This window comes from Terrapene carolina, unplaced genomic scaffold (genome assembly GCF_002925995.2).
Source record: "Terrapene carolina triunguis isolate 2854851 unplaced genomic scaffold, T_m_triunguis-2.0 Scaffold951, whole genome shotgun sequence".
Lineage (NCBI taxonomy): Eukaryota > Metazoa > Chordata > Testudines > Emydidae > Terrapene > Terrapene triunguis.
This window is the reverse complement of record NW_020665302.1, coordinates 796,306-812,516: the sequence shown is the minus strand read 5'-3', so window position 1 is coordinate 812,516 and position 16,211 is coordinate 796,306. Positions and strand designations below refer to the sequence as shown.

General features: G+C 58.4%; 1 protein-coding gene across 1 annotated transcript in view; it reads left to right on the top strand.

Annotated features, from left to right (window-relative positions):
- The window catches only part of RASAL1 (RAS protein activator like 1), a 111,075-nt gene that overhangs the window by 53,223 nt on the left and 41,641 nt on the right, over positions 1-16,211 (top strand). The window contains exons 2-6 of the mRNA XM_029913838.1: positions 3,967-4,048; positions 5,306-5,455; positions 8,386-8,474; positions 10,979-11,096; positions 15,059-15,212. Of these exons, the coding sequence (XP_029769698.1) occupies positions 3,967-4,048; positions 5,306-5,455; positions 8,386-8,474; positions 10,979-11,096; positions 15,059-15,212 (593 nt within the window). The remainder of the gene's footprint in view (positions 1-3,966; positions 4,049-5,305; positions 5,456-8,385; positions 8,475-10,978; positions 11,097-15,058; positions 15,213-16,211) is intronic.

Sequence of the window (16,211 nt, the reverse complement as noted above, 5' to 3'; positions counted from 1 at the left end):
TATGTGTGCAACTGATTGTTCCTTCCTAAGTGGAGTACTTTGCATTTGTCCTTATTGAATTTCATCCTATTTACTTCAGACCATTTCTCCAGTTTGTCCAGATCATTTTGAATTTTAATCCTATCCTCCAAAGCACTTGCAACCCCTCCCAGCTTGGTATCATCTGCAAACTTTTTAAGTGTACTGTCTATGTAGCCCACGAAAGCTTATGCTCTAATAAATTTGTTAGTCTCTAAGGTGCCACAAGTACTCCTGGTCTATGTACTCTCTCTCTATTATCTAAATCATTGAAGATATTGAACAGAACCAGAAGTGATCCCTGCGGGACCCCACTCATCATGCCCTTCTAGCTTGACTGTGAACCACTGATGATTACTTTCTGGGAACGGTTTTCCAACCAGTTATGCACCCACCTTTTAGTAGTTCCATCTAGGTTGTATTTCCCTAGTTTGTTTCTGAGAAGGTTGTGATGGGTTCCCCCCCTTTCCAGGTTGCCACCTGATGTACTGGGGTCCTACTGAGCCCGCCCATTCCACCAGCCTTGGCTCCCTCATCTTGTCCTGCTGTGCCCGGCCCTCAAGCCTCCTTCAGCGCACGTGCGCACACACACACACACTCTCTCTCTCTTGACTCAGCTGAGGGATTGCCCAGCACTCCAGTGCACCCCCCAATTGTGGTGCAAACTCAAGATTATATTGTCTTGTGTTGCACAGAGATGTGTACAGCTCATGAAATCCGCCCCCTCCCTCAATGTGGTTTTTGCCCCTCCCCCCATTATGAATTACACAAACTGGTTATAGAATAAACAAAAACCAAGTTTGTTATCTACAAAAGGTACATTTTAAGTGATTAGAAGGGATAGCAAACAGATCAAAGCCGATTACTGAGCAAATACAATAAACATGCAAACTAGGCTTAATATACTAAAGGGAGGGATAGCTCAGTGGTTTGAGCATTAGCCTGCTAAACCCAGGGTTGTGTGTTCAATCCTTGAGGGGGCCACTTAGGGATCTGAGGCAAAATTAGTACTTGGTCCTGCCTAGTGAAGGCAGTGGGTGGGATTCAATAACCTGCTAGGATAGGAAATTGGCTACAAGTAGTAATTTCTCACCTTAAATGTTGTTTTAGGCAGGTTGCAGAATTTCTTAAGGACAAACTGCTCTTGCTTGCAACTTAAAACTCCAGATATTTCTTTCACAGGCCAGACCCCTTCTAGCTTGGGTCCAGTTCTTCCCCAGTTCAGTTGTAGGTGTTTCCAGCAGTCACCCTGGGCTGGAATTCAGTGGATTAACTCACTCCCCAGCCTTAAATAGGATTTACATATGGCGGGAATCCTTTGTTTCCCAATTTGATCCCCACCCCCCTCCTAGTGGAAAAATACCAGCAGTCCAAGATGGTGTCCAGTACCAGGTCACATGATTACATAACCCTGCAGTGTCAAAGTAGCATCTCAGGAAGGTGGGGAGATTAGCATCTTCAAAGATCTATTGTCCTTCCTAATGGTTTATTGACTAACCAGCCAGACTGATTGCATTTTGTCTGGTGGGTGTTCCCCAGGTGCAAACACTTTTGCAATTGATACAGAGTTAATATTCTCAATTTCAGATACAGAAATGATACATGCATACAAATAGGATAATCAAATTCAGTACATCATAACCTTTCCAATTATATCTCACATGACCCATCTTGCATAAAATACATCTTACTTATGCCATATTCATATCATAAGCATATCTCTGTGAAGAATATGGGGCATAATGTCACAAAGGCCATGCAAGACAGTATCAAAAGCCTTACTAGAGTCAAAATAAACCACATCTACACTCCCCCCCTCCACAAGGCTTGGTACCCTGTCACAGAAAGCTATTAGGATAGTTTGACACAATTTGTTCTTGAAGAGTCCATGTTAACTGGTACTTATCACCTTATTAAGTGTTTGCAAATTGATTGCTTGATTATTTGCTCCGCTATTTTTCAGCAGGATTTGAACCCAGGAGTCCCAACAGGAAAGGGCCAGTATCCTTAACCTGCTGCATCACAGACCTTTTCAAACATAGTTACTGCTAAAGTGACTTGGTAGCTTTAGTCTTCAATTCCAAGCCCCTCTCTTTTTTGTTGACAGCCTAGTGATTCCTTATAGCTCAGGTCCCAGCCCCACACCCCTTACATGTAGTGCTAAGATTCCCTTCCAGAGTGTTAATAATGCCTAGCTCTCATCTAGAGCTTCAAATCTTAGATCTCAAAGCGTTTTACAAAGGAGATCAGTATCGTTATCCCTGTTTTACAGGTGGGGAAACTGAGGTCACCAGTGGCAGAGCCAGGAATAGACCCCAGGATTCCTGAGTTCTGGGTCTCAGCACATGGAGCTAGGCACAGGATGGGGATTCCCTCCATGGGGACACAAGAGTGCAGTCACGTGGCTCTGGCTGCAGCCCCCCTGCTTTGGGGGCACAGGCCAGTGTGATCGGTAAGGTAGTGTAGGGGCCTGGCCCCATTGCACTGGAGCCAGCCAGCCAGGAGGCTTGGCAGAGAGCAGCACGATGCAGAGAAGGCATCCTAGCAACCAGCGCAGGCTCCTAGGCAACACTGCGGCCATGGAGAGTGCTCAGGGAGTGGAGATGGGCTGAGCCAATGCAGCAGGCTCCATCTTCCAAGCATTCTTCTGCAGAGGGGCAGGCAGGAGGGGGTGGGTCAGTCCCTCCCCCTTCTTGTGGGGCAGGAGAGTTCCACAGCGGTTCTCCAGGGAACTAGGGGAGCTGCTGTCCCTTCCCTGTCTGCGGTGTCTGGCATTCCTGAGGCCCAAGGAGGGCTAGCTGGGGGCCCTGCTGGCTCATGATGAAAGCACCAGGCAGGGCTCTCCGCGGGGCAGTGCGCCTCTCCAGGGGGGCGAGAGAACATGGTCGGGACTGGAACTTGTGTCCCTTGACTTGCCCCTTCTGCTGCCTGTGACTTGCCCCAGCCATGGGGCAGGGCCCCCCCGAGCAGGGGAGGAGGCTATTCTACTAAACCTGGAGAGTAGCCATGGGAACAGAAAGTGTTGGCTAAGGGACCCTGGTATGTGTGTGGGGGACGGGTGGAGTCGGGGAGAGTGTGACGGGGGGTGGCGGGGAAAGACGGTGAGAGGGAAGAAGACATGGGGGGTGCAGTAAGAGAGCTCTGAGGGGTGGGCTGTATTCCCCTTAAAGGGCCATGTTCATTTTTCCTTCCCCTCTCACTCTCAGCCTTCACCCACAGCTCCCCAGGGCTTAGGCAGGGGAGCTCTGGCTCTCCTGGCCTTTTCTTTCCCCGGGGGAATGCTCTCTGCTCTCACCTCGATCACCCACTTGGGATGTCCCCAAATGCTGAGCCCCTGCCAGGCTGTCCTGGGGCTTCTCCAACTCCATAGGTGCTTTCCAAGAGCTCCTTCGTTTTTCCCTGCTTCTCCCCATCCCACTCCATAGTTCCACCCTGCAGGAGTGAGATGCAGAGTGGGGAAGCCCTGCAGTTTTCGGGTGCATCCCCGCTCACTCCAGCTCGTGCCGCTGTCTGAGAGGTGATGGAGCAGCTGGATCTCCCAGTGCAAAGCCAGCCTGTGCACCGGCTCGCTGGTGTCCTGCGTGGGGAGGAGAGGGCCCTTACTGTGCCGCTTTCCATGCTGCAGGAGCAGGGCAGAGCATGTGGCACTGAGGACTGGGAGAAGGGGGGAGGATTTTGTCTGTAAAGCTCCCAATCAGCGCCTCAGGGTTTAACCTCCTGGCCTTTCAGAGGGTTTATTTTCTCCTGTGTCCTGGCTGTTGTTTGTGTTTCGTTAGTGCTTGAAGCTGTCCCGGGCGCTGTCCAAACACAGAACAACAACAGGGCTTACAATGCCACCTGGCCACCCTGGGGAGGCCAAGTCAGCCCCTACCATCCCCTGCCTCTGCCCTATCCCCTAGTCACCCAGAAACCCACCCCCATCCTCCTCCTCTTGTCCTCTCCCCCCAGAGACCTGGCCCCGCGGGACATCTCCGGCACCTCGGACCCCTTTGCGCGAGTGTCCTGTGATGGCCACGCTTTGGAGACAGCTGTGAGTAGAACGGTCCCAGGCGGAAGCATTCTCTCTGGCCTGGCTGCATGGGGGCAGGGGACAGGACAGGGCTCCTTTTAGCTGCAATGCCAGTGGCGCAAGAGGAGGGGCTCTGGGAGGGACAGACAGACCCCCCCCACTTCTTTCACTGGGACTCCGGGTGGTTTGCGTTGTGTGCTAGTGATAGCTGAGAGAGGGGTGGGAAGCCTGCCTGTGTATCTCCAACCCATCACTGTAGGATCTGAGCCCTGAATCCATCAGACAGCCATGAAGGGAGCAGGACACGTGTGACTTGGGCTGGGCTGGGCCCTTGGAGCAGAGAGAACATGCTGCCCTGCAGCAGCCCTCCCTGCACACAGCCAGCGCAAGGAAAGGGCTTAGGGCCAGCCCCCGACCCCCAGCTGACACCTGGGGGGGAAGTAGGCTGACCAGATAGCAAGTGTGAAAAATCAGGACAGGGAGTGGGGGGTAATAGGAGCCTATATAAGAAAAAGCCCCAAATATCGGGACTGTCCCTATAAAATCGGGACATCTGGTCACCCTAGGGGGAAGAGCTCTCTTCCCAGACATATCTGTAGGTCAGGAGAGACGCAAAGCTGCAGGGGAGTGTGGCCTACCCCAGCCCCCCTTGAGCTGCATTAGGTGTTATGGGGATGGGAAGCCTGGGGCATCCTTGTGCTCTTGCTCCGTCCTTTGCCTCTCAATGCAGTGGCAAGGAAATTGGTGCACTTACCTTGGCATGCCCAGAGCACCGTCAGGAGCTGTGCGGTTTGGCCCATTACTAAAGAATGCTGCAGTTCTTGTTTATAAGGGACGCCTTCTCTGGCAAGAAAACACCGGCTCGCCTCACTCTTTTGCTGCTGCAGCAGGTTTACCCACAGCTGAGTTTACGTGCCCATTTCACACCAGCCAAGTGTTTACCAAACAGCCTTTGTTTTTGTTCCCAACATTGTGTAACGCTGTTAGGTTCCAGTCGTCGGCATCGAACCTGGGATCTCGGGAGCGAAATGCATGAGCCTCTACCACATGAGCTAAAAGCCACATGGCTGTTAGTTAAGGCTGTAGCGCAAACTCATTAATCTCTCTCTAAGTAGTATCGGTGCCACTAGATGGGCCAGAACACCACACCCAGGAGGTGTGTGGGTTACAATTGCTCTTGGCTTTTGCCGGAGCCCTGTGTGTTCATGCTGGAACAAAACTTCCCCACCTGACTCCCCGTTTCTCTCTGACATGCCACCTTTCTCTCTCCCCTTGCAGATCATTAAGAAGACTCGCTTCCCGCACTGGGATGAGGTGCTGGAGTTTGACCTGGAGGAGGGGGTGCCCGGAAAGGAACCCAAGGGGTCCCGTGTGAGCGTGGAGGTGTGGGACTGGGACATGGTGGGGAAGAACGACTTCCTGGGATGGGTGAGCAGCTCCAGCCATCTCCTCAGTGCCTCCAGCGTGGGGGCTGGTGGCTCTGATCAGGGTGGGGGATGACGAGGAGATTGGAGGGGGAGAAAGCCAGTGGCACACAGGCCTGCTGCAGCCTCAAATCTCCTGCTGACTTGTAAGGAGAGCGGATCCCTTTCTCAGCTGGTCAGTTTGATGCAGGGGGAGGCAAAGTGACCTACCAGGCTGGGTTCTCAGCTCTTCTGTTGCTGCGCTCGGGGGCGGGGACAGGACGGGGTGTGTGTGTGAGGCTGGTTCTAAGCCCTCCTGGCACTTGCTGGATTCTGCCTGGCCTTTGGTGTAAATTAACATTGTCCCAGGGCTGCTCTAGCTCATGCTTTGCTTTCCATGCCCCCTCCCCCATGGCTCTGTGAATAACTGGAGAGCAGCTCTGAGCCCTGATCTGCCCTTGTGCCCGTGGGCTGAGAGCAGAGCTCGTGTAGGTCACTTATACCAGTTCTACCCCAGCAAGGGGGCATCTCTGGGGCCCTCCCCATGCTCTGTGTAGTCTGCCAGAGTGGCACAAGGGACCTTAGGGTGACTGAGAATTAAGTCCAAGGAGAAGAGGTCAGAGAGAGAGAGGAAAATGCTCATGAATCATTGAGGGGAAGGGTACAGCTTGGAGATATGTGCAGGGTGCGTAACACTGTGTCCTGACACCAGCCAGAACGAGCCGGCAGCTGGGACCTGAACCGGCTGCTCAGTTCACTTGATCCCCATGTCACGGCGGTTCTGTCTGGCAGGGGAAGCAGAACCTGTCTGATTGCTATTCCACCGGGGGGTGGCGGCTCAGCAAGGCTTGGGCCAGCCTCCTGCCAGAAGAGCCGGGCAAAGCAAGTGGGGAGAGAGGACTTGTAACGATGCTGCCTTTAGTGGGACACTTCTGAGAGTGTCAGTTCAGGACAAATTGCTCAGAGCAGGGCAGTCACAGCTCCAGGTTGGGGTTCCTTTGCACACCAAGGCACCAAACCAGCCAAACAGAGAGGACTTCGGTCTCACCCCACTGACTAACCACAAGTCACACAAGCAATTCCCTTAGACACTCCAGTTTCCCAGTATCACCATCAGTGCCACTCGTTATGGGGATGAATGGTTATGAAAACCAATATCCCAGTAAAAGGTTCTCCCGATCCCAAAGAACCAAGCCCCAGACCCAGGTCAATATACAAGTCAGATCTTACTCACAAATCACGCTGTTGCCAATCCTTTAGAATCTAAAATCTAAAGGTTTATTCATAAAAGGAAAAAAAGATATAGATTAGAGCTAGAATTGGTTAAATGGAATCAATTACATACAGTAATGGCAAAGTTCTTGATTCAGGCTTGTAGCAGTGATGGAATAAACTGCAGGTTCAAATCAAGTCTCTGGAATACATCCACAACTGGGATGGGTCATTCAGTCCTTTGTTCAGAGCTTCAGTTTGTAGCAAAGTCCCTCCAGAGACAAGAAGCAGGATTGAAGACAAGATGGAGGAGATGCAGCTGCCTTTTATAGGCTTTCTCTTGTGGGTGGAAACCCCTTGGTTCTCCTGTGCAAGATCACAGCAAGATGGAGATTGGTGTCACATGGGCAAGTCACATGTCCATGCATGACTCAGTTCTTTACAGGCCGACGCCATTGTTTACATGTTAGTTTGAATGTTCCCAGGACAGCTCAGATGTGGATTGGCGTCTGCCAAAGTCCATTGTCAATTAAGTGTTTCTTGATTGGGCCCTTACTGAGACTAGTCCCTTCTCCAGAAGCTGACCAAATGCTTCACGGAGGCTCCTTAGAATCAAACACATTGATATACAAGTACATAGCCAATATTCATAACTTCAACGACAAAAATGACACACCCATACAGATAGCATGATCATAATCAGCAAATCATAACCTTTCCATAGACACCTCACACAGCAACCTTTGTACAATATTTGCTGCAAATATATAACAGTGGTTGCACCGATGATCTATACGGTCAATAACGTCACAGGGCTTAACAGCTTTGTGAAAGGAAAAGGTTTTGCAACTGTTCTTGGTGCGTGTGCTTGCGCTTGTGGGTGCCTCTGCCCTCCTGCCCCCTCTAGTGTCTGGGCCCCCAAAGAGGATCTATCACAGCTGCCAGGTGTAGACAGACTCCAAGGGGCATGGAGCAGTTTGCGGCTGGCAGCCGCGGTTTCTAGGTATCTGAGCAGCTCAGCAAGGGAAGCTGGTGTAAAGCCTGGTGCCAGGCGGGGAGCCCTCGGCCTGTGTCTGGGCCCTACTGTGCGTCTTGCTTGGGTTTAGGTCCCTTCAGCCCCAGGAGCTGCTGCAGGGAGATCTGAATTCCTGACCCGGTAAACAAGCCCCATTTTAATTTGGGGATCCCCTGTTTTGGTGCTGTGGGGTAGGGGGAGTATAAGTGGAGGGTGGAATCCGTTCAGCCTCCTGCTTCCAGGGCTGGAGCACGTCGGCTCCCCAGAGGGGCCCGGGGCTGGAGCACGTCGGCTCCCCAGAGGGGCCCAGGGCTGGAGCACGTCAGCTCCCCAGAGGGGCCCGGGGCTGGAGCACGTCAGCTCGGCAGAGGGGCCCGGGGCTGGAGCACGTCAGCTCCCCAGAGGGGCCCGGGGCTGGAGCACGTCGGCTCGGCAGAGGGGCCCGGGGCTGGAGCACGTCGGCTCGGCAGAGGGGGCCGGGGCTGGAGCACGGGGCTGGAGGGGTTCTGGGGCAGAGCCACTGCAGCGTGAAGCTGGAAGTGTTCTAAGAGTCTGGCAGAGAAACAGCCTGGGGATGAACCACACTGGCAGCTAATGTGAAGGCTGGAGTTTCCCCCCTATATCGCCAGGGGCTGGGACAATGGGAAGAGGTTCCCCCGACACTGCAGTACTGCCCCCTGCTGGCAGCTCCTGCCCCCTTACTGTCCCTCTCTTTGTGTCCCACACAGGTTGAGTTCTCTCTGGACGCCCTTCAGAGATCCCCTGCCAAAGGCTGGTTCAGGCTCCTGCCCTTCCCCACTGCTGAGGAGGATGCTGGGTAAACAGTCAGCCTTGAGCTGGGGCCATCAGTAACCCCTGGAGGGAAGAGAAGGAGTGAGCATGGCTCCTAGTCCCAGCTCTGGGAGAGGAGCGTGGAGCAGTGGTTACACCAGGCGCTGGGAGTCAGGACTCCTGGGTTCCATTTCCAGCGGGGAGTGGTGGTGTGTCTAGTGCTTAGGTCAGGGGGCGGGGGTTCAGGACTCCTGGGTTCTATTTCCAGCGGGGAGTGGTGGTGTGTCTAGTGCTTAGGTCAGGGGGTGGGGGTTCAGGATTCCTGTGTTCTATTCCCAGCTCTGTCATTGACTTGCATGTGCACCATGGGCAAGTCAGGCCCCTGCTCTGTGCCTCAGTTTCCCCAACTGAAAAAGGAGGTTTAGTGATGCTGCCCTTCCTCAAAGGCAGTCGGGAGGGGTTTGTTCATCCACCAGGTCACCCCTTGCCACCTTCCCGTATGTGCACTGAGCATCTGCAGGGTGCTGAAGGGGTTAAGGGGCTGTCTTTAAATGGAGTTAACATGGGCATTTTATTCCCTGCCCGGGTCCCTTGGGCCATAGTAACACAAAAGCAAAGTGCCCAGAACTACAGTACTGGGGCTCCCCACTGAGCTCTCGCTTCCCTCACAGCACACCAGCAGGGCCCCTCGCGAGCTCTAAGATGAGCCCGTGGAGACTGGGAGCTTTGAGTCTGGGTGTGGATCAGGCACAGGAGGCACTGGGGCAGCAGAGGGATACTCTATAATCGGGGCAGAAGGTTTGTAGAAATGGTGGTGGTGCCCAGAACGCCCAGAGCCCGCTCCCCCCCGCACCTGACTAAGGCTCCAGGAGGGAGTTTGGGTGGGGGGAGGAGGTCTGGGGTGCAGGCCCTGGGCTGGGGCAGGGGATTGGGGTGCAGGCTCGGAGGGAGTTTGGGTGCAGGACAGGCAAGAGGTTGGCCTCTGGGAGGGAGTTTGGGTCGGGGAGGGGGGTCTAGGGTGCAGGCTCTGAGACAGAGTTTGGGGGCAGGAGAGAGTGTGTGGGAAGGCGGTGGGGTGCAGGCTCTGGGATGGAGTTTGGGTGCAGGCTCTGGGATGGAGTTTGGGGGCAGGAGAGGGTGTGTGGGAAGGCGGTGGGGTGCAGGCTCTGGGATGGAGTTTGGGGGCAGGAGAGGGTGTGTGGGAAGGCGGTGGGGTGCAGGCTCTGGGATGGAGTTTGGGTGCTGGGTGCAGGCTCTGGGCTAGGGCAGGGGATGAGGTGTGCAGGCTCTGGGACAGAGTTTGGGTTCAAGCTCCGGGCTGGGGGTGCAGGCTCTGGGAGGGAGTTTGGGGATGGGAGGGGGTGGAGGGAGGGGGTGCAGGCTCTGGAACAGAGTTTAGGTGTAGGCTCTGGGCTGGGGCAAGGGGCAAGGTAGGAGGGGTGAGGGGTGCAGGCTCTGGGAGGGCATTTGGGTGCAGGAGGGGGTGTGAGGGTGGGAGGGGGTGCGGAGGGAGGGGGTGCAGGCTCTGGGAGGCACTTTGGGGGCAGGAGGGGTGTGTGGGAAGGGGGAGGGGTGCAGGCTCTGGGAGGGAGTTTGGAGGCCGGAGGGGGTGTGTGGGAAAGGGGTGGGGGTGCAGGCTCTGGGAGGGGGTGGGGGGGGTGCAGCGCTTACCTGGGGTTCCTAGGCAGGGCAGGCTGGGGGTCTTCGCACGCTGCTACCCCAGCCACTGCCCCCGCAGCTTTCCATTGGCCGCAGGGGCGCTTGGGGCGAGACACCCCACCCAGGGGCCGCAGAGGGGCCGGCAGCCACGTGGAGCGAGCAGGCAGGAAGCCGCTCAGCTCCGCTGCGCTTCCGGTGGTGAGTGGGTGCCCTGGGCTGTATTAAATGGCCTGGGGGCTGCGCGCGGGGGCTGCTGGTGGTGAGTGGGTGCCCTGGGCTGTATTAAATGGCCTGGGGGCCGTGTGGGGGCGTCCGGGGATGGAAGGCAGGGCCGAGGTGCCTGGGCATCAAGAGTATTCCTGGTCCCCAGGCACCACAGGCCCATAGAACCCGCTGCCCATGTCTGTAATGTGCTGCAGTATTCCAGCTCTGGGTGACCGCTCCCCGTATTGCCATTCAGCCTGCCTTGAAATAGGAGCTTGGAAGGCTTGGCCGGATGGATGGAAAGGTCGCTGGATGCGCTGACGCCAGCGTGATTCAACCACAGGGCCCGTGCCGAGGCAGAGCAGTGGTGGGACAGGAGCACACCAGTGCCACGGGGTGGTGCTGGGCGGGGCGCTGATCGCAATAGGCACAGCCCCGCCAAGGGAAGGCTGAGGTTTTACCCCGTGCCACTGGGCTGGAAGGAAAGGAGAGCAGCAGAGGGGGAGAGGTTAAGGAGGATCAGGCTCATCTTGGGAGTTCTTGGCTCTGGGTTTTTGTTGGTACTAGCTGTAGATTCTGGTTGCTGTGCTGGAGGACTGAGCTGGCTAGAACCAGGTTGCACGTGCTGGTTTGCACTCATTCCACGCACACTTGCCCACGTGGGTGGTGTCTCGGGTGTCGTTGCAGAGGAAAGCTGGGGGCTCTGCGGCTGAAAGTCCGACTGGCTGAGGACAGGATCCTGCCCTCCATGTACTACCAGCCCCTGATTGAGCTCCTGGTGGAATCCATCCTGTGCCCTGCCGAGGTGGGTACCAGCCGCCTAGCTCGTTGTGCACGGCCACCTGACCGTGTCTGCGTCCAAGCCACATGCGGACCGCACACGCGAGGAGGAGGGTTGGGGGCGAATGGCAGGGCCGGGATGCGGGAGGTGCGGGAAGGAGGGGAATGGGGGGTGGGGGAGATGGAAGGGAGGAGGGGAAGCAGTGGGCAGCCTCAGTTTACTTTCTAGTTCCCAGGCGCCTCACTCATGCCACCAGGGGGATGTGAACAGTTCCTTGCTGCTGCAGTGTCTGTCCCCCAGCAGTAGGGTTGCCAACTTTCTAATCGCACAAAACGATGGGGTGCAGGGGGGGCTCAGGGCTGGGGCAGGGGGTTGGGGCTCAGGGTTGGGGTGCAGGCTTACCTCGGGCAGATCCCAGTTAGCGGCGCAGAGGGGCTAAAGCAGGCTCCTGCCTGTCCTGGCTCTGTGCTGCACCCCGGAAGCAGCCAGCAGGTCCGGGTCCTGGGCAGGAGGTGTGGAGGCAGAAGGCTCCATGGCGTGCGCTGCTCTCACCCGCAGGCACCGCCCCCCCCAGCTCCAGTGTGGAGCCAGTGCCCAGGCAGCGTGCAGAGCTCCGTGGCCCCTCCGCCTAGGAGCCGGACCTGTTGGCCACTTCTTAGGCGCAGGGCGGTGCCCCAGAACAGGTAGGGACTAGCCTGCCTTCCTCCTCAGCACCGTCGATTGGGCTTTTCATGGCCTGGTCGGCGGTGCTGACCGGCGCCGCCAGGGTCCCTTTTCAACCGGACACCTGATCACCCCACCCAGCAGTTGTGCCTGAGCCCTCTATAGCAGCGCCTCTGCCCTGCAGGCCTGCAGCATTTCCTCCTTAGCCTGCACTTCATCACGTCCTTCTGGGACCTGCAACGATCTGTCCCTTGTCATCCCTGTGGAGCCCTGGTAGCACTGAGCCACCCACCAGTGCTGCCCAGGGACCATTGCAACGGCATCGCCCCAGATGGCTCCGCAGGAGTGGGGTAGCACCCGACAGGCATGTTAATCTGAATGAAGATTCAAGCAGAGAGCAGCTGTCCCCCAGCCTGTATGCATGTGCATGTGCACGTGGACATGTGCATGTGTGCGGGTGTGTGCACGTGCGGGTGTGTGTGCACGCAAACTTTTGATGTGTCAATGCTTTGAAGCCGCAGTGGCAGGCCGCTGAGGCCCTGCCTGGATGGCTGGTCACCGGCTGCGTGTCACTGCCTCTGGCCAGGGCCTGTTGGGACCTGGGGGCCATCAGGGTGAGCGGGGGGGCGGGGTCTGGTCCGTGGGTTGCTATTGACACTGGGTTGTTAGGACAGCAGCACAGGGCAGGTGGCAGAGATGGTGCAGGAGGTTCAATAGCCAGTGGCAGTGAGTCTGGGCTTGCCCCCAGCCACGATTTCTCCATGGGCTGTTCTGATTTCGCTGGCCCCACCCGTGCCCTGGAGAGTCATGACACCCCTCTGGCGATGCAGCAGCCAGTCAGTGACGGGGCAGCCTCGGGGGGCTGTGAGCTCTCTGAGACGCCAGTCCCCTCTAGCCTGCTGGTAGTGCAGGCCGTGTGCTGGGGGTTGGAGGCCAGAGCTCTAGGTGCTCCCGGCCTGGGCTCGCTCTGCAGGCTCCAGCCCTTGGTGGCTGGGCTCCGGGGCACGCCCAGGTTCTGAGTACAGCAGCCAGCTCTCCTCGGGCTGCCAGGTGCTGCGAGCCAGGCTCAGTGACAAGCCCAGCCCAGCCCTAGGGGCCATGCAGTGCAGGGGTAACAGTGGCACAGCCCCTGGGTGGGCTCCTCAAGCCACTACCCTGTGTCCTGCCAGCAACAGGCTTCAGCCCTGGCTCTGGGGCTGCCCACTGGCCAGCCAGCTTCCCGGATGCCGGGTGCCCTCGGAGGTGATGGAGCCTCCTGCTGGCGTGATGCTGGGCTGCCCAGAAGCCAGTAGGACACATCGGGACCATACACCTCTGTAGCACCCTGGCCTCACCCAGGGCTACCCCGGCCATGGGGTGAGATGTGCCCTCTGCCCTGCCCTGCAAGCCGTGGGAGGAAGGGAGAGCGCTGCTGGGGGCAGGAGGCAGTTTCAGGAGGGGCAGGCGTTAGCTGGCAGCAGGCGGGCGCTCGTCCCAGGGGAAGGTGGAGGGGGTGCCAGGCAGTAGCGTAGCTAGTGGGGTGCAGGGGAAGCAGCCGCTTCCCCTTAGCACACTTTCCAAAAGCGGAGCCCACGCTCCGCTCTGAAGCTTGGTCTGTCCGGCGGCGCTGGGCTCCTGCAGGCAAGGGAGGGCAGCACACCTGGAGGAGCCATGGGGAGGGGACGGCACGGCCAGAGGAGCGAGGGGGGCGCAGCATGGCGGCCCGCAACTCCCCCCCCCCCCCCAGACAACTTTGATGCACTGACCGGGTCCCGGGGTGACCCCGGGGCAGGGAGGGTCTCCCCCGCCTCCTCGTGGCAGCCACACCGGGCGGACCCGCGGCCGGTCACTCCCAGCAGGAGTCTCGGCGCTGCCCTCTGCTCACTGGAATAAAGCTCCCCCGAGGAGGGGAGAGCACTTCCCCCCACCCGCCGCGGCCTCTCAGCGCGACCCACCCACAGCCAGGCTCCGCCAGCAGCCCCAGACAGGGCAGCGCCCCCGGGCTGAGCGGGCAAGCTGGGCTGCAGCTCGCTCGGACCGCGCCTGGAGGGGCTCACTGCCTTCTGCCCCCACCCCCCAAGGGGTAGCGCCAGCGCTGAGCCTGGGCTGGCCCTGCTCGCGGCGAGCCCCTCCGAGGCAGTGACAGCGGGGTTTGCTGCTCTCTGCTGCTGGCTGGGCCGGGCCTAGCGGCCGGGCCCCGGAAAGAAGCAGCGGAAGAGCAGGCAGCGGACTCCCAGGCTCTCCCGGTCCCGGGGGCAGCTCCAGCCCCCTCTGCACAGAGAGCCCCGGGGACCCCAGCCCATGGCACTCCCATCCCCGGTAACCCCTCCCCAAGCTCCATACCCCGTATACCCCTCCCATGTACCCCGTGCCCCTGCCTTTCCCTCCCCTTCACCTCCCCTCGTACCCCCGTCCTCTGCCACCCTCCCTACATCCTCCCCTCCACCTCCCCTCAAGTCGAACCCCCTGTCCCCCTCCCTCCACATCCTCCCCTTCACCTCCCCTCAAACCCCCTGTCCCCTGCCACCCTCCCGCTACATCCCTCCCCTCCACCTCCCCTCAACCCCCCTGTCCTCTGCCAGCCTTCCTCTACAGCCATGGGGGGGCAGCGCGGCCGGAGGAGCGAGGGGGGGCGCAGCATGGCCGCAGTGTGGCCGGAGGAGCCAGCCAGGGGGGGGCACGGCGTGGCCAGAGGAGGAGCCGGGGGGGGCGCCTTTTTTATGTTTGCTCCCCTTGCTCTTAGAACCTGGCTACGCCACTGGTGCCAGGAGTAGGAGGAGCCCAGGCTGGAGCTGTAGGCAGGGTCCTGTCCAGGGCCTTGGGCTAAGGGACTGGCTCTGCTGCAGAGGGGCAGGGAACTGGGGAAGGGGTGGGGTGCTCAGCTGAGCCTGTGGTCCTGCAGGTTCAGCCTGGCCACGCGATCGGAGTGGCCTGTCAGCTTCCATCCCCGCTGCACCCCACACCTGTCTGAAAGCTTCCGGGCCTCCTGGGATGGGGGCCAGAGACAGACCCTCCTGGTGTGTGGGGGCACAGCGGGTCTGGAGGGAAGAGAGGATCTCCCTGTGTGAGGCAAAGGGGCCCCGCTTGGTGTGGGGCAGAGAGGGCTCTGGGGTCGGGGGACGCTGAGGGGCCCCTCTTGGTGTGGGGCAGAGAGGGCTCTGGGGTCGAGGGATGCAGAGGGGCCCCTCTTGGTGTGGGGCAGAGAGGGCTCTGGGGTCGGGGGATGCAGAGGGGCCCCTCTTGGTGTGGGGCAGAGGGGGCTCTGGTGAGGGGACTCTGGGGGTCTCCCTGGCTGGGGCAGATGCACGCTGGCCAGACAGCATCGCTGCCCTGCTGTGCGGCAGGAGGAGGACGTCAGCCCACTGGCCTTGCTGGAGGAGATCAGCTCAGTGGAGAGCCGGCAGGACGTAGCCACGAAGCTGGTGAAGATCTTCCTGGGACAGGGCCTGGCGGTGCCCTTCCTGGACTACCTCAACCTGCGGGAGGTGACCAAGACCAGTAAGTGCTGCCCCACAGGCCTGGTGGCAAGAGCCTGGCCCAGTGCCTTCCCCAGGGGCCTGCTCATCATTGGCCAAGCTCATGGCACTGGGCATTGCTGTGGAGTGCCAGGGCCTGGACTGAGGGAGCTCCCAAAGTGATCTGGAGTGCTCCATATGGAGGGCACCCACTGCTGCTTGCCTGGTGTTGGGGGGGGTTCTCCTGTGCCACACCTAGACCAGGAAAATCGGGGGGGGGGTAATTGAACACTCGTTGAGCCCATTTTCCACACCTTGCCTAGCACCCAGATACCAGTTAGTATCGATACCGAGGTACCGGTGACACTAGTCCCAGTCAGCGATGGTACCGATGGTACCTGCCTCCCCCTGCGCATTTCCCTGGGCACTCATCTCTTGGGCCTGAAGTGAGCCCATCCTCCGACACTGAGACAAGCTTCTGAATTCAGACTGGCCTTGGGGGGCAGGAACTCCCACCCCCTCTATCCAAAGGGCAGGGCCTGCTTCCCCTTCTCCCTCTCCTGATCTCAAGTCTGCAGTCACATGGCGGCTGGGGAGTGGTGGTGGTGGGTGGGGGGCAGCTACCAAGATCTCCTGCCCCCTTCCAACCGTTCCAGGCCACAAATAGACCTTGCTTCAAACTGTGAGCCAGTCACCTGGGTTTCCTGGCATAACTCCCTGATTGGCTCCTCTCCTCACCGTAGCATCCTTCTTTTGGTCCTAATGTACCATTGTGTTTCCATGGAAACCCCAGGCTGCCTGGTTTGGAGGCAGGAGGTGGCAGGAGAATGGGATATGGGCCAGAAATGCTCTGATCAAACATGGGTTCTGACACTTGGCAACATTTGGGAGCTGGAAATGGGGAGGTTTGGGGCAGCAGCATAAGAGATAGGTATCCACATTGAAACTCAATGGGGCAAGGAGAGCGAAGGGTCAATATGTGTCAAAGGTACCCCTGGCCCTGGATACCGGTGGGGATCGGCGTCTAAGGTCCCCAAGGCCT